This window comes from Falco punctatus (assembly GCF_963210335.1).
Source record: "Falco punctatus genome assembly, chromosome: 2".
In the NCBI taxonomy this organism is placed as follows: Eukaryota; Metazoa; Chordata; class Aves; order Falconiformes; family Falconidae; genus Falco; species Falco punctatus.
Window position 1 is genome coordinate 9189478 of NC_137581.1, and position 27496 is coordinate 9216973.

The 27496-nt window shown below is 37.9% G+C and overlaps 1 protein-coding gene across 1 annotated transcript in view; it reads left to right on the top strand.

The window, feature by feature from the left end:
* The window catches only part of TMEM135 (transmembrane protein 135), a 187692-nt gene that overhangs the window by 15655 nt on the left and 144541 nt on the right, over positions 1 to 27496 (top strand). Inside the window, exons 3-4 of the mRNA XM_080375927.1 lie at positions 5029 to 5121; positions 24872 to 24905. Of these exons, the coding sequence (XP_080232053.1) occupies positions 5029 to 5121; positions 24872 to 24905 (127 nt within the window). The remainder of the gene's footprint in view (positions 1 to 5028; positions 5122 to 24871; positions 24906 to 27496) is intronic.

Genomic DNA, 27496 nt, shown 5'->3' on the forward strand with positions numbered 1-27496 from the left:
GCTTCTAGATCTGCTTAGAGGCTTCTGAACTTTGCTTCAGAGCTGAGGGAGGAGGCTAAGAAGAGGAGGATCTGGCTGAGGAGCCATGGAACCCTTTTTAAATAAATCATTTGCAAAGTTCAAAGTGAATCTTCCAGTAATGAGCTCTAAAGAATATTGAGTTTTTCTAGCAATCTGAGTTGTATTAATATTGATTTATCTTTACTACTCTGAGCTATACAGTGGTCTTCCTTATCCTGCCAGGTACTTGCCTGTACATCTGCAGTGCCTTACTTCAGTGCTGTAGTTAGATATTACTCTCTAAATTAAGCTGTTGTGGTTTTAAGTTCTATTGTTTTCAGCTGTTCTGTAACAGAGGTTATTAGCCACCTAGCAGACCTGTGGCTATGTCTGTGCTCATAAATGGAGCAGGTAAGAGATTAGTGTCTTATTCTGAAGCCAGTGGGTATGGCATCACGTTCACCTATGTGGAGCATAGCTGTCTAAACCTGTTTTGACCTCCAAACCAGTGTGGCCAGATGCACACTGGGTAATGGAAATGGTACCTAGCCCTTGCACCCTCCAAGTCCTCCTGAAGCATTGTTTGGGTTGATCCAGACCAAAGCCGTGCCAGGGACGATTCCAACAATTTAACATGACAAGGGATACATGTAAATGCTTACCGTGCTGTTCTTCGAGCTGTGCAGCAGAGTAAGCAACCAACATCCTGGGAGATGTACATGCTTTTTCTGTTGCAAAGAGCTGTCACCTGCAGTAGGGTCTCTGCGGACTGCCCACCACCTGCAGTTGCAGAACTTGCAAATAAAAAATGTGAGCCTTTTGGCTAGAGTGCTAATTGGACCTGGTAAACTCAAATCACTACTAGAGGCAAGAGAAGAAAGAGTTTAGGCAGCCTTATGTATTCATTATGCCCTTTGAAGTGTATGTGCGTCCAGCTATAAGGAGTATTCTGCAGCTTTTCTGACTGGAATAAAATTCAGACCCTTAGCAATTGAGTAGGATGTGTAAAAGTTATAAAATGACGTTTCAGAGAACAACAGATAACATTATTATCAGAAAAATCATACTTTTCAAATTTGCTAGTGTCCTTTGAAGGATAAATTTATATCTTGATGATCGGGTTGGCGCAGTATTCATGAATTCCCAAATGACTTTGAAATGATTGCTTGCTGGGGCTCTTTGCAAAGAAAGATCCTCTTTCCTTTAGGAATTAGTAAATGATTAGCAAATCGTTAATATATATGAAACAAAACAAGGGATAAATAATCAGTCTTCATGATAGGAAGAAGTTGCCAGTGTTTTGGATACACCTAAAGAACCTGGATAAGGGATAAAGAGTAGTGTGAGAGATTGATTGAGACTGTTTTGGTTACAGGATTCTGAAACTGCCTGCCATCAATTTTAGAAAGATCTGTTGATTACAGTCACTTAAGAAACTGGATAGAGAAAAGTGCAAAGTAATGCATCAGAAGGAAAAAAAGCAGTCCTATCCTTACATAAGGATGGGCTTTAAACTAGCTGCTTTTAATCAGGAAGGTGTTTGAGAGTCGTCAAGGATAGGTTCTTTGAACAAGTCAGTTCATACTTGAATATGGTCAAGAAGCCAAGTAAGTGTTATTTGGAGAACAAATGTGAACAAGACAGAAAGCCGTATAAATACACAATGTCTTTACAAGTTGAGTACTGTATGCTTTTTTTTTTTTTAAGAGCTTCTAGGATTATAATGTTGACAAGTGCTTCACTTGGAATGTACTTAATATCAACATTGTCTTGCAGCTGGAGCTGTATAAGCTTGCTTCTCTCATCTGCTGTTGGGTGGGTGATGGAAGATGGAAATGTGAGACTTCATTTTTTTTTTTTTAAACCAATTTGTGTGGGTTTTTTATATTTGTTTTTTTTTTCCTTTAATGTTTTGTTTGAACTTGTATGATTCCTTGAATGTATTGCTGTGTAATACACTGTATTTCTTTCAGTAGCCCCTGAGAGCAAAAGTAATTACGTATCATTTTCCAGCCCAGAATGCCATTTGGTATTATATGTTTTAATCCATCAAAGAAATACCAATACCTCTATGGTGTTCTGCATAACTGTGGCCTGAGTATTTCTGAACTTGATTTGCAACCATCCAAAGAGATTGTCTGAGACTGTGGAGACCTAGATACTCTAGATCTGATTCTAGATAGTGGTGAGAGATTGGATGTAATAGATTTGTATAACAGGATGCATGCTACAGTTACTGTATCTTTTCAGTTGGAAGGTATATTATAGTGGGAGCAGCAGTGATTCAGAAGCGAAGTTGTCCAGCAAGCCCCATGCAGTTGACTGATTTTACCCTTCTGGAGTTCTAGGCCAAAGCAAAAGATTAAAAGGTCTGTAGCTGGATGTGTTAACTCATATTTACCTGCACAAATCCTGTTTTGAGGTGCCCCTTTCCTTCTTTTGTAGTGCCAAGGAGATGTGTTAGCAGTCATATAAGCTGTCCTGGATAAAGCAACCACTTCATCTTTTCATATCTTTACCAAAGTCCCAGCAAATCTTCAGTCGCTGCATACTGAAAATAGGTCGTAGTCATCTGGTAACAATTAAAACACCTAGATATGAAACGTAATTGTCGGTGAGAAGTCTGGCTTGTGGTAATAGGTCTTTTTGATGCTCTTGTGTTTGTTTCCTTTCAGCTAGGGGAAAATCACCAAAATTGAAACTGCTGCAAATATTTTGAAGGATGTAAAACTTTAGGCAAGAAAGTGCGATTAAAATAAGTTCAGACATTGTTTAATATTCTCACCATTTCATAGGTGGGCGAAATTTCAAAACCCTCTAAATCCCACATCAACAATGATTCAGGCTGTGGATAGATGTTCTCATTCTAGGAGGGATTACCAAGCTAACTTGGCTGACTTCCCCCCCTCCTCCTTTTTGCTTCTTGAAGTGGATTAGGGACTATGTCCAGGCTGCTCTGTTGGCAGGGCAGCGGGGGTGATGATCTCTGTTACGGATGTGTGACAGGCCAACTGAGGGTTGTAATCTCTTCCACTGGTGAGATGCAGAAGACTGCATCTGTCTGGGCTGCAGACGAAGTGCTAGGCTCCAGGGTTGACAAGCATTACATCTGTTAAATGAAAGGTGTGATTTTTAGGTTTTCAGTTTTATTAAATGCAAAACCTGATGAATACCTCGTTCCTTTAGTCTGGCAGCTAGAGTAATTAAGTTTGTCCATGTACAATTTTACATTAGTTTGCTTAATTAGATTCAACATTATGTATCAACTAGCCTTTGAGTTTTGGATACATTTTTACACTGAGGAATTAAATGCGTAACCTGGAGGAGCTCACTTGCTCATTCCAGTTTCTGACTGCAGACCACATGAAAATAACCATGCAAATAATAACAAAAACTTGTTTTCATTTGCTTTAGCGGAAGTTTAAATGTTTCACTCACTGATTGAACATTCTAATTTCCACTAGATTTTATGTAAAATATGTTACTGTTGTTTCAGAAATCTTATCAATCCAAACATGTAAGCATTTTTAGAGGGATTCCAAACTGTGCCAAAAGAACAAATTCCTGTTTCTTTCCCACAGAAAAGACATTTGTTCTGTTACTTAACAGGTGTGTCTGGTAAGATGTGTTCATACTTATTAACAGTTTTAAAATGGCTTCTCTGAAACTTCATACAGTAATTGCTTTCCGAGAGAGTCCTAGTAATGAACTTTAGCTCCTGCAGCATTTGGCATTGTCATCCTGAGAAATTATCCTTTTGCAGCCGTGGGAATGAACAGTGTGTGTAATTGCCATTACATCACTTGCTGCTGATACACTGGCTCTCTTTTCACTTATGAACATAAGCTGGCATTGCTCACTGCTAATGTTATTTTTGCAGGAGAAGTATGAAATAAGGCTCATCATGCCTTTTACAGCAAGAATGAAAGTGGCCTATCAGATAGTATTGATTAATTATCTTTGTTCTCTCTTCTGTGTTGTCAACATGAAATTTTATTGAAGAAAATTTCCTTTTCTACCCTGGATGTTTGCCATTTTGTTTGTTGTATTTTGTTCACCATGTTTTTGGAAGGGTATACTCCATTGTAACACTCTGTGTTCCTGAACTGATAGTGCTTATCAGCTGAGCAGCCTTGATGTAATTGAGGTATGTTTATTATCCTGCTACCACATTTCATGGCTGCCTGACTATTGTTTGCTTCTTTGATCAATCTGAATTAGTTTGAAGGTGCAAGTGTCATGAACAGAAATGTGGTTGGTGACATTGTCTGACATGCATTTTGGTATTCCTCCTGTAACAGTGACCGATTTATAGAAATATTTTCTTAGATTTTGTCATTTGTGTAACTATTTTGGTTTTTTTCAACTCTTACTGTTGGAGGAATTTTGATAGTTGAAATTGTGTGGACAATTTGAGTGAAATCCAGATCTAGTTGCAAAAAAACCTTGGCAGAACTGGGCTGTCAGTGTTGCTTCCAGTTGTAATGTACAGATTGATTCCTTGGCTTACTGCAAATGTGTGATTTACTGTTTTTAGCATCAGTTGACTATCTCCTTTGGAGCGTGACATATGTTATAATAATTTGATTTGATTTCTGGCTCACCTGATTGCATCCCTGCATTCCATAAGGCATATCTTGCTGAATATATATTTGGACAAGTAGCAGAGAGAGGAACAATAATAAGTTCTTTTGGAATATTTGTCTGTGATTAGTACCTGCAACTTTTCAGATACATTTCTTGAATCTCTTGAAAGCATTGCTTTTTTTGAAGGAAAGAAATCCTTTAAATGAAATGGATACATTAATGAAGTATGTAATGTTTATGAAGCACTTTGGGAACCCCTCTGAGAACTACCCAATGTAAAAACGTAATGATTAGTATTTATTTATAAGTTGATTAATGTACAGGGAAAAATATAATCTTAATAAAGCGTGTGTAATTTTATGATAAAAGTAAAATAAAATTTTCATTGCACATGAATGTTTCGGTTGCTTTGCATGTAACGTGTACAAATTACATTTTCAGGAAGATTCTCGGAAAGTTCTACTTTTGGTCTCCTGGCTTTGGTGCTGCTTTGCCTGCTTCTTATATGGCTATTCTCATCGAAAGGAAAAGCAGGTATGGTTTGTGTTTACGCATGTTCAGATTTATATAATAGTTTTTCTTGGTTTGGTCATTTGGTGACTGACATTTGATAATTCAGTGGTTTTGTTGTGGAATGCTGGAAAATTGTTCATTTGAAATAGTGTCTTTTGCAACCCCAGATTTAAATCTAGAAAGCTGCAGTGAGAAAACACTTTGCAAACATTAACTTTCTTGTTTGTGGTTTGTTTTTCTTGTCTAATGTGTAATTGGGTTGCTTAGGATTGCCTGATGAAGCTGTGGTTGCATTTTCTCTTGTTTTTAAAAATACAGTTTAAATAATGTTTGCGATTAGTCACAGAAAAGGAGCATGCTAATGAAAGTTGCTGATGACTTGAGTTAAGAACATGAAATTAATTAAGATAGAGGAGTAATAGGATGTTGTGGGAAAAAGTGGCTGGAAGAGCTGAACTAATCCAGATTGGATGCAGCATAATGTTACAGAAAACAAAAGCTTTCACTTAAGGAAAGGTGCTGAAGTTCAGCTGTCAATGGAAAGTTTGCCATGAAATCATGAAGAGGTGGGAAGAAAGCTCCAAGTGATCTAAGGGTAGCTGAAAGATGCCATTTTTAATGTGGCCATGAAAGGTGGCAGGTGAATTCCTGGGTTGTGAGGTTTGAGTGCTTTGAAATTCAACTTGTAATAGTAGCTTCTATCAACAGCAGAAGTTGTAATGGTTAATTACTGTAATATGGATTGAGATGCTTTAGTTAGCTAGTTAGTAGGTTTTATTCAAAGTAGAGAAGGTGATAATAGGGTAATGTAAGGGATTACTCTTCAAAAGATGATGAGGGGGGTTTAGTCCTGGAGACGATATGAATGCAGTTTTGGTTACTATGAATATATGAAACTTCCTTAAGCAGTCATTTCAAATTAATTTCAAATACATATACATCATGTTGTTGACTGACATTCATGTCAGGCCCCATTCCTAAACTTCAGTCATGGAGTAAGCAAAGTCCAAGCCAAGTTTCAGACAAGATTGTCAGAATTATGTCCTTTTGGAAGAATGTGTTGTCTATTGTTTTTGAAAACTGAGGATGTATAAGAAGTTTTGGAAAGGTGGGAGCACTTCTAAGTCACTTTATTTAATCTAGCTATAGAGAAAAGAATCATAATAAAGTTACTTAGTAAGTTACCTTTTAAAGTCCTTTCTAGCTGACTGTTTTTCACCTTACTGCGATTACTTCCTGGAAGGATGGATACATTTTGGTAGGACTCTGTCTAGTTAGACTCCAGCACTCCTGTTGGCATCAGAGTTTCATTTTGCAGTGAGAGCAAGTACATTTTCTTCCTTTGATCAGTGACAGCACTAGCTTAACTTTTCCTACAGACCTGTTACAATGTGAGGATTTTGTGTGTCAGACTTCTAATATTTCTAGAAAACATTAAGGGAAAGAGTCAAGCTCCTTGTCCCATCTTTGAGTTTCTTGTAGCTTTCAGAGTATTTGTGAGTCAAGAATTGAAACTGCTTGTGAGGCCAAACCTGTGAAAGGTGTTTGTGTAACAGTGGAACAGTTTTGAAAAATTTGCAAAGCTAAGCTTGTTAAGTGTAGCAGAAAGAGTAGGCAAACACATTTTATGTCAAATGATGATTTCTAAGTCTTAGTGGCAATGTATGCAAGCTTTAACATGTTAACAGGCTTCTATTTAGCATCTGAAATGTGAAGAAAAGAAAAGATGAAATAAAGTTGTGTGAAAATAACAAAAGTAGTAGTATGTAGTGAACAGTGCTGAAGTACTTAGTTCCTGGAAGGTCGGTCTCCATTCTCTCAGAATACAAAATATGTCACAGAAGCTATTTTGCCTAAAAAAATCACATTATATTGCATCAGTTAAAATGTAAAAAGGCAACATTGGTATTGCAATGCAACACATGCAGCTGAAAATGTAGGTTCATTGATACTAATGAAAAGAAAATTGTTAAATGGCATCAAAAGGTAGTTGAAAGTTCAGATTTTTAAAATATGAAGTTGTTTGGTATGTTGTCAGAAGCTAACTTTGTATGATGTGTGAAATACTGCTGCTGACAGACTTGGTGAAATACAACTTTGATTTCACATCTACTTGCTTGTTAGCTTCTGTTACAGGCGAAATCAAATTCCAACAGACTCGTAGTCTCTTAAGAAACTAGTGTTTGACATGGAGACAGTGGCATTTTGACTCCTCTCCTGAGTAGCTTACAACAAATTGTAGTGAAAAATCAGGGAGGTGGGAAAAAGTCCTGATTTGAGTTCATAAACTTGTATCTCTAGCCCTTCAATTTGCTGCTAGCAGCTGGCAGCAATATCAAACTTAATCACTTAATCTCTTCCCAAGTGGATACCCTATTTTAAGTACCTCACTGGCATTTGCTTGCACAGCATCCCTGTCAGTCCTGAACTTGGGAACAGCAGGCTTGTAAATCAGATTTTCTTCCAAGTGTTGCTGTTGCTGTACATGTATGCTAGCTTTGTACGTTTTACAGTTCTTACAGAACAGTGGGAAAAAGAGATGGATAGCTTGCCTACGTGCATTACAATCCTGAGGAGGAGTGTGTTTCTAAAGCGTTACAGAACTAGTTTGATTACAGTTTGTATCTGTGCAATATGTGATTACAAATTTGCATGGCACTGGCAGTGAGAAGGGGAGGTGGCATTGCACGGAAATGTCAGACTCGGGGAAGCAATCTGCATTATATTACACTGCTACAGTTCTATAAAGACATAAATTGCATGTTAGTGTGTCCATGTGTATTCTATTTAGTGATAATAAAATAGGGTTATCCTGTCTATGAAAACCAGTTTATTGGGATCTGTGAAAAGGGCCAAGGAATAAAACCACTTGTAAACTCTTTTATATATGTATATATAAATGTTTTGTGACTAGTTCTCTTCCGGTAAGCTCACATTGTTATGATTAAGTAATCTTTTGATAAGAATTATTTCTTAAATAACAACTGAATGTAGATACAGGAAAATGGCGATTAGGCATTTGTAATGTGCAAATTTATATTCTATGCTTTTAGTCCCTTACTCTGGTAGGAGTAACTTAGAATTTTTGCCTTTTTCTGGGACTCTCAAGCAGTGTGGGTTGTCTGTTAGGATTAGGAGGAAGCATCCTTACTGGCCAATGCACGTTTATAAATGACGGTCTGACATCTGTTAGCTGCATAGCTGGTATATGTTTGATGCTCTGAGAAATGCTAAGAGGGCATAGAATTAAATTTCAGCTCATTTTGACTGTACATTATCTCATACAGTTCAGATCTTTTTGACTGTGTTTACTGTCAGTCCTGCCATGTTATTGCATTTCGCTGTGTTTATGGCTCTGGCAGAGGTGTTGAAAAATGAGAAATGAACCAAAAAATACTGTAGGTGTTACTGGCATGTTACGTGTTTTCATGTGCAAAGAAAATGTTCTTGCAAGTATGGAAAGTATTTCCTTTTCCTGGAGAAATGTACACAATTCATTAAAATGTACATATTTATAAATACTTTTGATTATTTGGCTGTGACTTCAACATTTTAATTACTCTTCATATATTGTCATAATAACTATAGCTGTATTACAGTAAGTAAGCTTCTAACAGGTGCACTTGCACAAGTGTATTAAAGAGTATAATTTAGTTTCACCTCTTACATCTTCTAGTAAAGAAAAATGTGCAATTGTTTTGTCATAGAATTTAGTTTTGTAGTGTTAAACATTAAAACTTGTGTTAGTGTCTCCTCAAAAATAGGCATATGACTCAGTTACATTAATTTTGTTAAGCTTTCTCAGGAAATCATTACATGCATTTTATTAACCTTTCTATGGAGTTGTTTTACCAGTATACTACTTGTTTACTTCTGTAAGTGTTGTTTCAGATAGTTGTTAAGAAGCAATTGTATTTACTTGTAATTCTGCAAAATGAAAATTTTGCTTGCGTTTTGTGGCTTCTATTTGTAATTCAAAGTTACAGTCTTCTGTCATTTTTCTCAACATCTATTAAATGTTATAAACAAGAACTGAGCGTATAGTAGAGGAGGAGGTATGTGGCTTAGACTGTAAGAGGTGGTACTGCCTTTTTCTAGGAGCATCAAGACTGTTTGAAGGCAAGGAAGTAACTGAATTTACTTGTTAAAATTGTTAAGAGTAAAGCTGTTGAAATGTGATTTGAGGTTTGGCTGAGCCAGCCTGTTCCTGGAAATCTGATGAGATTGGTTGTACCTTACTGATTGCTAAGACAAAGAAGTCTGATAGGTGAGTGAAAAGTGCGTGTTTGACCTCTGTGATTACTCTCAGGGAAATGAATGATGTTCTCTTTGGTGTTTTGTACATGTACTGATGTTTCAAAACCATTTAAGTTGTGTTTTGCTAATAGCTAAACGGCACACTTCAGTTTGTTGGGCTCTTGCACAAAAAAGAATGTATTAGTGATTTTCCAGAACTGTAACTAAAACTTTAAGAAGGGACACAATTCCATTTTTAATGAAATTGTCTTGCTGCTTGTAACTACCCCCCCTGCCCTTGCCCTTTTTAAGTAATTAAGCCAAAGAAAGTTTTAACTACAGGCACCTAAAAGTTCTGTGGCAGTTCTGAAGGGACCCTTCTGGGATTGCCCCCTACTCCCCCCTTAGGCTGCATTAATGTTTACATTCTGGCTGTTAACATTATAGCGGCGCCTGTCTCGTTGCTACAGTTAAGACTGTGTCACTGATGGTATTATAAAACTTGAGATTTAGGGCTTTTATAATTTGGTTGTAAAATCTTGCTCTGGGCGACTATTGGTAATATGGTTTTAGTTGAAAACTGCTGTGTTTTTCATCAAAAAAATTCGTTATACTGAACTCTTACAGAAGTATTTAAAGCACGTGCATTTAAAAAGTGATACAATGCAACAGTGCACATTATAGAGAGCATCTATATATATACACATATATTTAGTGTTCTTGGAAACAAAAGTATTACTATGCTTAGAAAAGTGCCAGAAACATTTGTGTAAGAGCAGTGTGGAATTTTTATACTCTGTGTATGTTCTCCTGATAACCCTCACAGCAACTGTTTTATTTGCTTGCCATAAATACCATTAGACTAAATACATTATAAAGGAAGAATATGGCAGCACAGTAATGGTAAAAAGTATATGCTGTAAATAAATAAAGTGTTTAAGTTTGTCCATTCAAATACAAATCTGTTGGTATGTATCTCTGTAGAGTAGTATAGTGTATTTAGACTTGAGGTGACAATTTCCTTTCTCAGAATGTTTTACAGTAGTTTGGTTTGACATTGTATTTTAGGGAAACTATAAATCACCAGGATGGGTGAGTGGTGTTCAAAACAAACTCTTTTAATACAGCAAGTGTTTTTGCAAACATTTATCTTACTTGCTACAGGTAAGAAATTGAGAGAGCAAGCTACGTGGAGGATGATATTTTTGCATATTTTTTTGTGTTGTAGTGAAAAAACCCTCACATTTGGATCACTAGCATGAGTATTTTGTGGTGTAATCTGGTGAGGACAGCTAGCAGGGAAACAAATTGGGAGTTTTATTCCTCTAGGGTGATTATTACTGCGAAATATGGAGCCAAGCTGTGGAAGTTAATGGGAACACTTTCTGTTTCTAAACAGAAATATATTAAAATCCATTGCGCTTCAGCAACTGCCTTGGTGAGACCCAATGTTTGAGAGGTCTGTGTTTTTACAGTAACAGCATGTAAGCATTTGAACATGTTTTGCTGTGTGCTTTGAGGGCTGCTACTGCTATTGTTATAGATCCGTATCATAGAATGGTTTGCATTGGAAGGGACCTTAAAGATCATCTAGTTCCATCCCCCCTTGCCATGGGCAGGGACACCTTCCACTAGACCAGGTTGCTCTTAGTTATAAGACAGAGGGAATATGCTGATTATTCAAGGTTACATGGGAGTGCAGGAGTCCATCTCGAAGATGCTGTAATTGAGGGAAGATTGTGAATGGCAGGTAGCTCAGTATGGGCAGCTCTTGGGAGTGTTTTTCATGGCAAGTAGCATCTCTTGCTGATTTTGGATCTTAGTGGGAGCTCTTGCCAGCACAGCTGAAATATTTCTAATCAATGATTTCAAGTAATTCATCTTTTTGAGAAATGGGATCACTTGGCTTATGCTGTTTGTCCTGACAAACTCAGTGTCCAGTTTGGGGGGGAAAAAACCACAGTAGGCTGGTATTTTACACTAGAGAGACTGATAACCTCTGTAGGTTGTATCATTGACAGTGAGTGACAAAATACCAACTTTGCAGATATTTTCAAAGAAATTTCTTTTTTTCCACTTACTGTTATAGTTAATTCTAGAAAAAGTTCCTGAAGTTGATTTAACTGTGTTTACTTAAATCAATGTTAATGAAGTCAGTTTTTAAGAACCGTCTTAAGTGGTGGGTAAGGAGCAGGCAGTTCCACTGTGTCATAAGTCAAGCAAGGGGGGCAGAAGACCAGCTTGGCTGAATGGGGAACTCCTTGTGGAGCTCAAGAGGAAAAAAGACATGGAAGTGAGTCCAGGCTGTGCAGGAAGGTTAGAGAGCTGTGCTTTGCATATGCAGAAGACACAAAAGGCCAAAAGCTCAGAGTTTTAACTGGCCAGTGTTGTCTCTGACAACAGGAAGGGCTTTTTAAAGCATGTCAATAGCAAGAGGATGTCTCAGGAAAACAATTGGACTGATACCTGTTGAAGATGGTCACCTGACATATGGAGGAAGGAAGAGCTGAGACATTCGATGGGGTTTTTTGCTTCAGTCTTTATTAACACTGACAGACCTTGGGCTGCCCAGTTCCCAGAGTCGGAGGAGCATGGACTGTATCAGCTGAACATTCTTAAGTCCATAGGGCCTGGTGGGATTCACCCCAGAGTTCTTAAGGAGCTGGAAAATGTTATGGCAGGACCCCTCTTGGTCATCTACCAAAGATCTTGGGAATCTGGGGAGGTCCCTGCAACTGGAAGCTAGCCAGTGTTGTTCTGATTTACGAGAAAGATTTGAAGGAGGACCCAGGAAACTACAGACATATAAGACTAACCACAGTTTCTGGAAAAATTATTGAGAAGATTGTACTTTGTACTCTTGAAAGGCATTTAAAGAACAATGGAGTCATCAGGCACAGTCAACCTGGGTTCACAAAGGGAAAGTCCTGTTTAACTAATTTGATGTCCTTCTATGATAAGGTCACCCAGACCTAGTGGATGAAGGAAGGGAAGGCTGTCAGTGAAGTTGCAGCTGGATTGTGCAGCAGTCGTGTGTAAAGGGAAAAACATGTCCTTTGTGGGTTAGGAAAAGATGCAGTGTTACTAGCAAGATGTAAGCGATGTGCTCCGTTTGTAAAAGTAGCTGTAGAGTTAAAGATTCTGCATTTAAATGAACAGTGGAAATAATTTTGTTCTTTATGCAAGAAAAATCTCTCCCATACTGTGCTCTTAATTACTCCTACAGTCAGTCTATCCTTCACCCCTGCCCTTTACTCCTCATGGTTCTGTGTATGCACATAAGGTACAGATACAATCCTTGTACTTCTCCATACCTTTTAAAAATAAGTGGTTACAGTCAACACTTCAACTTTTCTAACCATCTGCAATGCGTGTTACTATTTCATAGCAGTCATCTCTTCCCAATCAATTAAGTGAACTACAGTTATGTGCCTTAGTTACAAAGGCAGTCTAGATACTGTTCTTAAACTGGATTTCATCTACTTCAGGTGGCAAAAGTGGCAAGATGAATCCTATAGTTGTGAACAGAACAAGAAGGATCCTTGGGGATGAGTGATTCCAGTCCCATGCAGTTGTAGTCTGTCAGACCAGGTTATAAACTAATCAGGCTTCTGAGAAACTGTAGCCATGTCTGCAGGAGGGTGCAGCAATCAAGTTTCAGGAATTTTCAGCCTGGAGCTGATCCAGCTTGCTTGTGTGATTCTTTTAAGTCTTGCACGAGATGGAAGAGCAGGAGAGCAGCTACGGCTTTATAGTCAACAATTCATTTTCTGGGATTATACAGGCAGGCAGAGTAAGAGTACTGGAAGATCACTTGTAAAATAAAAAAAAAGTACCTATGATTCTGAAGATGCTGGAGAACATGTTGCAGGCATCTGGGTGGGTCTCTGTACAGACTGGGTTTATTTTCTTTTAGTGTTGTTACAGTCAGGGCTGACCTGGATCAAGCAGGACTATCTGGCTGCATTTGCTCAATGGTTTCCAGTTCCCTGAGTTTCAGGAGGATTTACCAGTTTAGGCACAGCACCAGCCATGAGGTTACTTCATGACTAATAATGTAAAGACATCACAGGCAGCACTCGTTAAGCTCTGGACTACCTCTATCAGTTGACATAGGGCCAGCCTGGGTGGACAAAGGGCAGTGCTACAAGCTCTGATAGATCCCAGGTGATGGTGTAGCTAGCTTCTTCTGCACTGCTTCATGAATAATTGAAACTTGATTTAATATTTTTTTGTTATTCAAAGACCGCTTTTGGCAAATCTGTTTTTGAAATGTTCGTTTGGGAGGCTGAATACTAACTAAAACTGACTTCATCATCTGAGTATTAGTATGATTTTGTATTCTATTTTTCATCATTAACCCCCAAAACCCCACAAAAAAACCCTAGAAAACTTGCAGTTCCCTTGAAATGCCTACAGATAAAATGTCAAAATTCAGACTGCTGCTGAACATTGGAGTGTTTTGCAAGACTGACTTGGATTCAAATGACACAAACAGTGGATTAATTACTGTGTTCTGTCTGCTCCGCGCTAGCATCCAGGAGACACTCATTTGGACTTCCTTGGCTTAAGTGAACACTTAATACATCTTCTGTGTCTGAATGCTTGTGTGTAACATGCAGCTCCCAGAGGGGGAATAATAAATGTTCTGCTAGTATAGAATAAACTTCGGATGCTGCCTAGGAGAGCTGGCTATAGCGTTGGCTGATGTGGCAGTGAAAAGCTTGACATTTACCTGGCGAGGTAACATCCCTGCCTGTGATGCCTCTGGTACAATGGTACAATGGCTGAAAGTCTTTAAGATAGCTTTTTTTTGTTACAAAAAATACTCAGGTCTGCTCGTAGGATGTTGTTTTTAGATAGCACAGACGAGGGGAGCTGAAATCCTTGCTTCCATATGAGCCACACCTATAAACTCTCTGTAATTGAAGTAACTTTCCTGTAGCCTCATTGCTCCCAAAGAATTAATGTGGTTGTTAGCTCCTGCAGCAGGAAAAGCGTGGAAGTGGAAACCTAGAATGGTAATGATTTGCTATATTTAACCATGCAAGGGTTTTCTGTGCTGAAGATTACAGCAGTGTACTGTGGTTAAACATCTTGCTTCCCCTTCCTGTCCTCCCCCTCTACATCCCAGGACAGAAAATGACACATTTTTATTTCCTTTAATAAGTCCTATGGATTGCAGAGTGCTTCTTGTAATCAGACGATCTTCACTCCAAACTTTTTGGTAAAATAAGTTGAAACTTTTTAGTAAAATAAGCATATGCTGTTAAAACCTTCTCCTGAAGATGGTCTGTCTGTAAAGCAGTAACAGCAGATCCACTGCATAAAAGGCAAGCATTAAACAGACTGCTCCAATTTTCTTGAAAGACTGTAAAAGTCTGGACTTATTGGTAGTACAACGTCATTTTGTCTACTTGAAGGAATTTGTATGTGCTCCATCTTGCTTCATTAATGATAGATTTTTTCCTTTTAAGCTCCTCTTCAATGTCTGTTATTCATTCCTCATGAGCAATGGACTGAGGAACTAGCAAAAATGTTCTAGTATCAAATATTGGCATTTTGGATCTTTGAGCTTGAAGTTAGAAAATTATAGATTCATACTGGACCTGGCAACAGCTTCTTTCTGTCTTTGGTAGGTGAAAAGTCATGTTAATGTCTGTCTGTAGTGTCTGGCACGGTTCATCATCGAACGAATACTGATGTCCTGCCAGAAATTCACTTCTCAGTCAACAGGGATATGCTGAAATGGCTTTCAGTCAAACTTTTAGTTTATGTTTAGTTTATGGCTCGCCTACCTTTCTAGAGAAGGTTTATGTTTGCCTCCGATACCTCTGTTCCTCAGGACCCTGTGTGTTTCAGGCCCTTACGGATGTAGGCCCACTCTTAACAGTGTTAATATCAGTCTTCTGCGTGACTAATTCATAGTTCTTAACTGGATTTGAAACCTGTTTTTAATATGACTTAATATGCTGTCACTGGGGTTCTAAAGGGGAAAAAAATGCCAATGGCGCTGTATTTTGGCACATCTGACTCAATACCCTACTTCTGCTGGAATAGCTGCTCTGTTTGTGCGTACAAGGGCGTTTAGAAGTTAGTCACATGGTGTGAAAAACTGCAGTAGTCTCCTGATCGAGTTGGATTGATTTGTCATGTTAGGGTTTTTTTTTCTTTTTTGCAGATTGCTTCAGGCATTTTGTAAACAGTGTAATTGGATCACAACTGTAGTCATTAAAACATTATGAGTCTAAAGAGAAAACTAGCTCTAAACGTGCTAACAAAACGATAGCTGCTAGTTTGATGGACTAGAAAAGAGCATTAGACTGCTTAAGTCTTGAAATTGGTGAAAAACCTGATCGTTTGAGTAGCTTATCAAAAAACTTGTATTGTGGAATGGACTGTCTCAAACTGGGCACAGAATATGGCTTGGGGAGTGGAAGGCAGCTGTTTCAAGGGGCTTCTTGGAAGCTTCTGGAGCCACTTCTCACTGAGGTTGTGTGGGCTGGGTTTGGGATGTGCAGGTAGTGTGTGGGGGAATGGCTCTTAACCGGAGAAGGGCTTGCAAGGTAGAGGTAGAGGAGAACAGGTCAAATGCAGGATGAATTTCCCATGGTGGTGGGACAACTCCAAGCTGTCTGCTAGAGTAGTGGTCTTACATGAGATTTTCTTTTTTTCTCTCCTTCTTCCTGTCCTTCTCGCTCCCAAAATATACTGAGTACGTGTCCAGTGACTGTTGCATGCCTACGCAACTCTGAAATTTGGTCCTTTCTTGCTCTCCTTCCTAATTTTTATCAACAGTTCTGTTCGTTATGTTCTCTTTTTGTTATGAAGCAGTAGTGATTGCCAACAAAATACGTAGGAGCAATGACCTGCTGCTGCCAAGGATCCCCAAAGCAATTTTGCTCAAAAAGAGGGTATTTGCTTTATGCCCTACGTGCGTACCTTCCAGACAGAAGAGCCAAGCAGCACATGTTGTATCCCAACTGAGAAGGTGCCCAGAAAAGAACTGAGTGTTTTCTTTTTGATTGACTAAGCTGATAAAAAAACAATTCTGTGTTACTATCAGCTGTCCAAGACGATTATTTGGGCCTTACTTAACACTAGATGTGCCTTCTATACCAAGAATTCAGTAAGTTGCTGGAGATACTGCATTTCTTATTTTCCTGAGTTTTGATTAATTTGTTTTTCTTCTGTTACTATTAGTCAATCTTTTCCTGAAACTAATAAACTTTTCGGAATTTGATTTTTATCTCTTCATGGAATCAAGGATGTTAAATCACACTTTAATTGGGAGGTTTTTTCCCCCCGTAGGTCAACCTTTGTTTTGACTCTGGGTCTTTAGGCTCCATAGAGAAGCTGGGAGAGGAGGGAAAGGGAGGGAATGTTCAAAGAAAATCTGTATAAAATAGAGTATAATACAGTTAAAAAAATTAAACTATAGATGTTATCATGTATTGCACTAGCTGAAAACTCTAAGAATTATTGGTACTAATTTAACTGGAATGTATTACTCTTTTTGGCTTCTCTCCCTTTCCAGTTTTCTCATACCCTTTCTTTGGCATGTGTTCAAATCATAGAACTTGTTGAGTTTATTTTCTTTCCTTTTAAGAACAACAAATTCTGAGTATTTGCAAGAAACCATTTTATTTAACATGTAATGTGCTCAAAGCAAGTATTATTGATTTGCAGTTTTGAACAGCTTCAGTTTCCCCAATGTGTAAGGTGTCCATTTCCTACTTCAGACAACCTAAAATTCTGAAATAGAAAGTTCCTTTAAAAAAGACAGTGGGTTGTGGGTACTTAAACTGTGTATTTCTGACATGAAGTTATGTGCCTGAACATTGTCTTCATGTGAAAGATTTACTACTGGTGTTTACTAAGCTCAAAAAATAATAATTTTCTTTTTTGAAAACTTACTGCTTAGGTCTGTTTTCATAGTTTTTGGCATTATTTTGAAAGCTTATCTGTTCCTGCTGATTTTAAGTGAACTTTTGCACTAGGATTTTGCTGCTGGCCTCCAGCTGTCAGTAGGAAATTGGTGGGTGTGAGAGATTAACGATACCCTAAACATAATCTGTAGTACTTGTGTTATTACAGGGATGCAATCACAACTCCAGATCTATAGTTGGTTAGCTTGTGGTGTCAAGCTGCTGTAGAGCAGAAAAAAACCCCTCTCTTCATTCTGACCTTTTTCTTTTCAGGGGAAACCTGTGATTTGTGTGTTTGATTTAATTCTGCAGGTTATAAAGTGGTGTGTTTTACAGTGTGTGTGGGGGAGGGAAGCTGGGGGGAGGAATTCTTCCTGTTTTTGCAGACCACAAATCCTGTCTGGGGAGCCATTGCAAACTATTATGTTAGCTTCTTAGTTTATGTTCAGAAATTAAAGCCAGAGTTAACTCTTTCTTTCTTTCTTTTTTTTTTTTTGAAAAGGACAAATGTTCTCAAAATTTACCATAACATCAATGCAGCATAACTTAGTGTGCCATTTACCTTTTTTCACATTCCACCCCATATATACCTTTGAATCCACTGATTTCCTTTGAAAGTAGTTTTATTTGTGATTTCTTAGTTTTGTAGAAAATCCAAAAAAGGATCATTCATTGAAATAAGGTGATGACTGTCAGAATATGCAGCAGACTCAATGAATAGTGGTATTTGTATAAAATTCAAACTTGAATTTGTAGGAAACTTGGAAAATATGTATTTTTTTCATAAATTCAGTATGTTAAAGCCACATAGTTCAGATTTTGTCACATAGGTCACAAAAAATGGTCAGTGAGTTGTTTCATTCTAGTATCTATTTATTCTTAGGTCAAGCTTGTTTGACAACATTAAGAACTTCTGGAAAATAGTAGGAACATGATGTTTTGGACTGGGGATGAAGTTAGTTTACATCAAAGCTAGCTAAAGCTATTCTTGTCTTAGCAGTGAGTTGGATATTTTTCTTTTGTGGGTTTTTGCCCCCCAGCTGTTTAAATTCACTGTATATGTGGAGAAACATAACCTACCAGTGAGGGTGTTTAATCAGAGAACATGTTCTCTTTAATTACGTGCATAAAGATTTTTAATATACTGCTTTATCCATCTTCAGGCTCCTTCTAGCCATCTCTACTACTAACTGCTGCTGCACGCTGGGTTACAAGAGCTGTAGCAGGGTATGGGGCCTGGGTGGTGTACTTGCCCCAGTGTGTACCTTGCCCTGTGGTGTGAATTTACTGGCTCCCTGTTACAGCTCACACCTAGGGCTATTCTCACTGAAAGACGTGCCTGTTTAGTCAATTTATGTGAATTTTGTACATAGTGGTATTCATCTTGCTGTAGTTATTTCCTGTTATTTCTGACTTGGTTGCTTATTTCCCCTTCAGTTTTGAGCAAGAAAAAAAAAAAGTGATCATAAAACAAGAAGACTGGTAAAAAAATATGCAGATATAGTAGTTCAAATATGTTTAATTAATTGCAATGAATTTAGATTTCAGGGTGCCTGCTTGGAAGGGTTTGTGGTTTAGCTGAAACAAGACAACAGAGAAGACAATACTTTAAACTGAGTATTGCCAAAAAAAGTTACTGATGAGAAAACCACAAGGAGTGGAATGCTGCCTATTAGAAATGGAAAGAGCAAGGCAAAACATATGAAAGAAATACTCAAAAGAAGGAATGAATATTGAGAGAAATACCTTAAAAATGACAGGCACCTACCCTCCCTTCCATAGCTGATTAGAGAAAGAGGAGGTGTTTATTTTCTGTTGGAAATTTTCTTCAAATGCTGCTAAGGTTGCAGTAATTAATTTATGGTAAAATTGCCGTGAGCATAAGTATGTTCTAAAGTTTCATCCCACCTTCAGACAAGGTTATTTGGTGGGTTTTTTTGTGTGTGTGTGTTTCTTTTTTTTTTTTTTTTTTTTTTGTTTTGTTGGGTTTTTTTAGCTTAGCAACAACTCTGTATTTAAGAAAACCATAAATATATTGAAGGAAAACCGTAAATAGGGAGAGAGAACAGGCAGTGAGTTTCGTAGGAAAAAACATTTTGGTTGTATTCTAAAAATCAGTATTTTGTATGGTTTGCTATTATATGAAGCAAAAGCTTATGCTACTTATGAAGGTAAGATTATTCTTCGAATTTTATAACATGTCCAGCTAAGCAAGAAAACATTCTTTAGGAAACTATTCCACAAACAATATGTTGGCATGCAGGTTTGGACAGTTGTCATTACTTCTGTTGGCATGAATAGGATTTTTAACTCATGTAGCAGGAGTTGGACTTTGGCCTCAATCAAATAAGTTTTCCAGAATTTACAGCACTTGCGTGAAAATATAAATACCCTGCTTACAGGTAGATGCATTCAGAGTCTGAGAGTGGCACTTAATGATTTCTTTCACTTTAAAATACTATTGCTTAAACAAAGAATAGGAAATCTTCAATCTGTTTTTTACTTCCTTTATTTTAATTTTAAATCCTTGAAGATGAGTTCTGAAAAATTGGGACAGTTCAGTAAAGAGCCATAAATATGATTAAAATCTTAGGGAATGTTGCAGAAAAACTGAAGGAACTCAGTTTTAGTTTAAGAAATGGTATGAGTGTGACTTGGTTGGACTTTGTAGCGTTACAGTGGAGGTAAAGATGTAACTGGTTTTAGTGACAGGACAGATACTTGTCTAAAGTAGGGTATAAATTGTAAAGGTAAGTATCATTAAAATAACTTATCAGTGGTTGCAGTGATTTTGTTGGGAATACTTAAAAACAAATTTCTTCTTTTTAAAGAAGTGGTTAATCCAGTAAAGTTTGTGTTTTGTATTAGTTAGGAAGCCAGATTATTTATCACTGTAATCTCTTCTGATTTTATAATCTGTGGAAAAAAAATTGAAGTTGATTATTGATGATATTTTGAAGTTGCATTCCACCCTTTTTTTTCCTGTAGAATGATAAACTTGTTCATGTGAGCCTTGGGAAGGCAGCCGGTTGCAGCTTCCTGCTTCGAGCAGGGATTTGTCTGGTCAGCCTTGCAAACTTCTTGAGGACAGAGGTCTAACAGCCCCTCTGGGTCTGTGTTCCGATGCTTGGCTGTCTTGACGCAGAAAATGTTGTTTCCTCAGGTCAAGTCAAAATCTCTCCAGCCAGTTGATCAATGCCTGTTTTGTACCGGGGACCAAAACCGGGCTCAGTGCTCTGTGTGGTATAGTGAGTGCCAAGTGAAGGGGATTAATCATTTCCCTTGACCTCCTACCTACACTTCTGGTAATACAGCCCAGTACACTGCTAAGGCTTCCTTGCTATTTTTATCCTATAGCTTTTTGGTTTTTTTCACAGTTATTTTAGACTCTTTCCTCTGGGCAGCACGATCATAAAAATATGTGGTTCTCTGTTGAGGTTTATAGGCCATAGTTTAAGAGACATTGCTGTTAGAATTTGGTCTTACCAAGTTGTCTGAAAAGCAGATTTTTACCAAGTGAAACTTTTCTTTGAGGAAGGTATAAATGAACAAGAGAATTATCTTCTGGAAGCTTGTGGTCTGTTGTTATTTAAACATTAAAAGTGGATTCCACGAGATTGGAATTATTCAGCCACGGATGATGTGACCTGTGCTGAATAACTGAACTCTGAGACATTGCCTGCTCAGTTCTCTAACAAGCATGCAAGAAAACTCACTTAAAATCATGTGTAAGTGTGAACTGGGGGAGAAAAACAAGGGAGAAACAGAATGGAAGGTATATTAAGCGCTACTGCTCTTTGGTACTTGTATTGAAGGGTAATTAATAAAAGTGATTGTTTTCGTGCAATCCTCCTTTTCAGGTAAAAGATGCCAATCTTGTTGAGACATTTTCAGATCAGTTTTTCTTTGATTCTTTAGTTTCACACAACAGACTGGCTGGCCAGACCAGGACATGCCACCCCATCTCTTGTCCCACAGATGCAGCTCTCTTGGATGCTGACTTTTGTCCTTGCCCTAGTTCAGCCTTGCTCTGCTGCTCTTGAATTTTGCCCCTGGCTTGTGTTTTTCCTTCCTGAATTAAAGGTCGCATATGTAATTAGAAACAGAGCAGGATATGCGAGATGCTGTCAGTTGAAGAGGTGAGAGAGAGGCAGTGGAAAGCCAAAATGAAGATCTTTATGAGAGAGGCCTCTGGAAGAAAATGGCCTGAGACAGAGATGGTGGTGGAGGAGGGGCAGGTTTGTGTGCATCTGCTTGGGCTTTCCCATAGTGAACTTGCTGGACCATCACTGATGTAGCTACCCGCTGATGCTGGTGCTCCTGAGATTAATGTTCAACACTGGTTTGTGGACTTTGGGTGTGAAACGTTAGCTAGCTGTTCATTAGTATCTTTAAACCTCCCTGAAGCAGGTGGTTAGACATGGCTGACTAATTATTTTTGTTGTTTAATTCTTTCCTGCTCTTGTAATATTTCCCAATTATTTTCTTCTCTTATTTACCAGCTGCAGTTTTAATACAATCCTTGGGTTGTACCAGTGACCCTTTTGCTTGGCCTGCCTCCATTTTCTGTCCTGTTTTCCATCAGCTGTCCTTGCTACAAAATAGTGCAACATTTGCTGAACTTCCACCCGCTTTTTAACAGTTGAGTGCAGGGTTGAGTTAGGCTTGCTGGATCACATTTGCCCAGGGCCAGGAAGAGTTGTGTCCCCCTGCCCTCCGAAACGTGGAACTATTTATTTTTAAAACAGTCACAGAATTAATTTGGAGGAAGAAAACTTTCTGCCTGGAGTTAGCCAGGGCCCTGTATAGCAGCAGATAGAGACGGTCTTGCCACAGGCACTTTCAGTCCATCTAGCAACTTTCTGTGTTTTCAGCTCCGGAAGTTACTTCCTTGCACAGATTTGTTGTCTGTACATTTTCCCTCCTCCTGACCACCTGCTTCTCACATCGGTCTTGCTGAAGCTGTGCTGCAGCTTCTGATTTCTTTCCTTCCTCTTCTCTAGCCCCTTTTCCTTTCTTTGTCTTTGTGGTCATCGGGTTGCATTTTACACTTAGCCAAAAGGGACCTCAATTGAAGGTAAAGCTTATTTAGATAAAATTCTTAGTTTTTTAGTACCTAATAAATAAATAAAATAAATTCCAGTGGGAGGCTGAAAGACCCTGCCTGCATGTCATCCCTGCCTGCGTGACATAAAGACTGCGGGAGAGAATCCACTTTAGTAGATTGTGTGCACATACAATAGTCATGCTGATTTGTGCACATTTATATATAATAAAATTGTGAATACACAGACTATCTCTTAAAGCTGCATCTGTCACTCGGTAGTTGGTGGTAGCTTCTTGCAGGTAAGTGTGTTACTGCAGGATGTTATTGAGGTTCTGACATTTTCCAGAATACTCGTAGTGTATTGAGTTACCAGGTTTACTCTCATGGGTAAATTTTGTTTGAATATTTATTGTAAACTTGTAATATTATCGTAGAGGTAAAAAAATAATAATCTAAGAAACATGACATACCCATTTTTCCCTACAAGAACAAAGTTAATACAATTTACACGGAACTATGTTGGCTGCCAGTTTGGTAATCAGGAGGGTCAGGGTACCAGTATTTTACCACCTGAGCTAAGCAGTGGAAAGACTAGGTGATTGTTGCAGGCCAGCTTGAGAAGTGAATTGTCTATTGCATGAGTGAATTTTCACCCCTTTCTGGTCAGAAACATCATACAGTATTTTGATGCTTTATTACAAGTGGTAGAGGTTGCTTTACTTTTTTTTTTTTTGTTTACAGACATAATTCCCTGTATGTTGTCTTTTTGTTTCTTGTGTGCCTCATCCTAACCAGATCTTTAGATTCAGGCTTTTCTTTTCTTAGATTTCCATGCTAGAGTCTTGTTTCTGGACAAGCACCGAGTGGTACTAGGTGGAGAAGGTACAGAAGGAACAGATTCATAATTCTGCTTTAAAATAAACAAAAGCACAAAAATCCAAACCTAAACCAAACTGATTTTGCTAGTTAAAATTTTGAACTTAAGCCAAATTTCAATCTTTCCTGTGAGTAGAGAGGAACTTGTGGAACTCAAGATGGTGCATCATTGCTTCCTGCAAATTCAACATGATGTGAAAACAGTAAAGCTTTTAAGTGGAATGGAATATAACCCTGTACCTTAGGTATCTGCAGTGAAAAACCTTGATCTGGATGCGTAACTTGGCAAAGTTATAAACACCTAAACTTGGGGGTCAGAAAATACTGAATAAACCTTTTTTCAGGTGGTTGAAGCCTGGGAACTATGTGATAGGAATTTCTGCAATTGAAGTGATAGCAGGATATGTTCTGTTAACATACGTCTCTCTTAAGCACTCTACCAATGCTTGGAAACTTAAAACTGTCATGAGAAAATGGTACATACAAGCCTGGGGAGGGACCTTCTGTTTTTTGTGGTGTACCGATATGAAAAAATCTTGAATGATGTAAAGACAAATAGGAGTTCAGGTTATGAACTCGGTTATAGAACCGAGAAACTTTAATGGTTGAATGTGTGCCTTCTGTGTTATTTTCAAGTTTTGTGTGTAACAGTGGTAGGGACAATAAGAAAAATCCCAAATACTACAAGGCTAACAGTGAACTCAAGACATTAAGAATGTCTTGATAAGTCCAATAAGAAACACTGAAACTGAATTTTCCAACTTTTGGCCTAAGGTAGTCTTTGGTAGTCTCTAAGGTAGTCTTTGAAGAAGAGGAGGAATGAATGAAGGCAGAGCAGAGTGGTAAGGTTTCTCAAGGCTGATGGTGACCTGTGGATGATGTACAGAAAATAACTTTTTTTTTTTTTTTTTTCAGCTGGAGCACAGTGACATCTAATACAGTCTGTTATTGGAGCAGCTCACATCTGCATAGTCAAGGGTTCAGTTTCAGTCTTGTGCTGCAGTAGCATCAGCAAAAGTGTGAAAGCATGAGCTCAAGTTTATACTTTTACTGTCTAAATAGCAGTGTGAGCTATGGGCTGAGATAGGGACAGGTCCAAACATAGAAGGGGAAAAAGAAATTGGATAAAGGTTAGAAGAGAAGGTGGTGGCTGCTGTGCTAGGACAGTGTTGGCATTGAAAAGGGAGGGCATACTGCCCTGAGCCAAGATTTCTACATCAGCAGTCTTGGTAGAAAACACTTTTCATGACAATGTAAGCAGAAGGGCTAAGACGCCTTGAGTTACATAGGTCACAAAACAGAAGTTTACACGTGAGTGTTTTCCTGTAAATGCACAGTTTAACTTAGGTTTTGGCCACAGTTTGTATACTTAGGTTACTAGCTTGTGTGTAGGCTTTTATCTTGTGATAAGTGCTGTGTAATTCAAGGTGCCTTGCCCCTTCATGACAGCTTCAGGACTCGTGGAGTTGCTATATATAGCTTCGTTCATGTAATTCCTCACCGCTTTGGATACTGTGCTATCCAGGTGCTATTTTTGGTTTCATACTTAGTTTTCTATAGGGTGGTAATGGTTCATCCTCTGTCAATAATAAATAATAAAATATTCATAATGCTTAAAGTGATTTTCTTCAGTGTGCAACAAAATGTTTAATTCATTCACTAATTTTATCATTTCTGTTTGTAGGAGAGGTCTCCTCACAATTTACATGGCCAATCAAGTAAGTAGTCCTTTATTTCAAGAATATGTAAGATCCATTGTAAATGTGTCTTGTTCAAATGTGTCATGTTTAAAATTGATTGATGCTGAGATTCATTGCCTTTTTAATAGTTCCAGGATATTTCTTTCTGTATGGATTATGTGTTATTAGATAACTAAAATTATCTTAAGAGCGAATTGTGACTACAGATCTTTTAGGTAGCTGTAAAGCAGAGGCTGAAATGTAGTTCATTGTACTATGCTCAGAATTTTTGTATCATAGTCCCAAGACGATGGGTAATTTTGTATGTCTCCTCCATGGTGGAGTGGCATCTGGTACTTTTAATTGTCGTTATTTTGCAGATAATTAATTCAACACCATATACTTCAGTTTCGCAATCAATTCTTTTTCAAACTGCTATCAGCTATTGTGTGTACAAACATTTTTACCACAAGTTTCTATCAATTACAATTGTGTCATGTTCCTCACGATCTCATTGAAATAAATAAAAGTAGTAAATTTATCTAAATGACGCTTTGTTCATTAACTTTATCTAAATATATAATACTTCTGTAACCTGATTATAGTCCTTTAGGAGTGATTTTATTGTGCCAAAAGGATTATCTAAAGTTTTTTGTGTAGTTTGAGTTGCATGAAGAGTCACAGAAACTACAAAACCATGAAAAAGAAAAAGCTGAAGGGCTGTGTTCTAGACTGTGATGATTTGCTGGAGCCTCAGTAGAATTGAGCGAGAGTAGAACTCTTTGATGGTGATGAAAAGATTAATGACTAAAAGTGATGAGACAAAGGCCATGTATTGTAGTACAGATTAGGATCATAAAATTGATACTTACTCTTCCAGCCTTGTAAAGTCATTGCTGATGACTGATGTCATTCTGAAGAATCAGGGGCAGTGTGTGTGTGTGTGTGTGAGCTTTTGGAAGGAGGTGACATCATATGTTTGCTAGGAGGTAAATATCCTGGAAACTCTATATGCGTTTGCCGAACCCCTTACAGAGTCCCCTCTCAAATTCTAGCATTTAACAAATTCTTTTAGGCAGAAATTGTTTCTCGGGTTATTCTATATTTGTAGGCTGCTTGTCATTACAGACTCACTCATGAGTGGAGCTTACAGGCTTCAGAAGAGAAGATACTAATTTTTGCCATTAACTTTATTATTGTCAAGTACCATTTTAACTTGTATAGGTGCTTGACTTGGATGGCTCATACCCTATTGTTTTCCTTTTCTCTGTAAAGTTTTTTTACCTAATTTGAAAAGATGGGAAATCCTTTTCCTGAGATTTAATTAATTAGATGTTTAGACTCCCAGTAACACATGGAAACAAGGTTTGATTCCTGCAAAGATATCTAAACCTTGGAAGGTTTAAAGTTTTCCTTGAATTCAGAAGAGCAACCGTGTAGAAACTCGTTGTTCAGGAAATGTAGGTTATAAAGGTGACGGTAAGTAGTTGGACGTGCCATCTATCATTCCTTTGGGATGGACTTTTCAAGAGAACGTGAAATAGATGTGCTTAAATAGCAGCACCTCTGAGTATCCCAATTCTGAGAAAGCTATTATCGCATTCACTGCTCTTAATCTGCAACGCCACACAGTTCACATGACATTGGACGGTGTTATACAGGAAAAGTCAACCGATGCAGTTACATTTTATGGATGCCATTGGATGCAATGGACATTCTCTCCAGTATAATGGTTTATTTTAGTCACAAGTCTTTGGTTGAACTCAGGGCTACTGGGATTTGCTTTGTAAACTGCCCTTCACCATGACATACTTGCCTTGCTAACAAGTTATGTAATCACGGTAAATGTTACCTTATTTTTACTGTTTGTCTTTGGTTTGGAACTTTATATGCTGTGATAAGATTAATCTATAAATTTCCTAAGCCTTTAAAACATTTATTTCTGTCATCTTTAGATTGCAGTGTGCCCTATTCTGAAAGCTGGCAAATTTTAATTGGTAGTGATGGCAGCTAGATTGTGAAATTACACTGCATTTCTTGCATTCTGTAAAAATAGTGTTAGGAACTATTAAAGTATTAATTGAACTAAATGTGTTCCTTAGTCCTTTTTGGTTTCACGTTTTGCTAAACTGTTTTGCAGCCTGAGCAATAATAAATCATTGAGGCTTTTTGTGTGATTCTTCATGTGTGCCTTTGCCCAATTAGACAGACAGGAGGTAACTGTAATTAAGTTTATTGGTTTTTATAAGCAATTATTATGAATGTTGCTGCAATTATTTTTTATAGCCATATTAGGGCTTTTAAATTAGAAAATTTTATTTCTGTTGTCCTGTTGGTAGTGTGTGACAATTTGTCCTCAGAGATGAATTTACGTAGTGAAAAGGGGAAAGGTATGTTAAAAGTTTTTATGCGTGGCTGCTGTTTCTCAGTTCAGTGAGTGAAATGCATTAGAACATGAAAGGTAATGGGCGTAAGGGCTCTTGTTCTAAAGGTGACATTTTTATTGATTTTTAATCTGGAGCTACTAGAAACATGTGAATAATTGTCCTGGCTAATTTTAACTAAGTCGGTGATTATAGCTTTATGTGAACCTGAACTCCCCAGTTGCATTTCCTTGTTGCTTACACAAT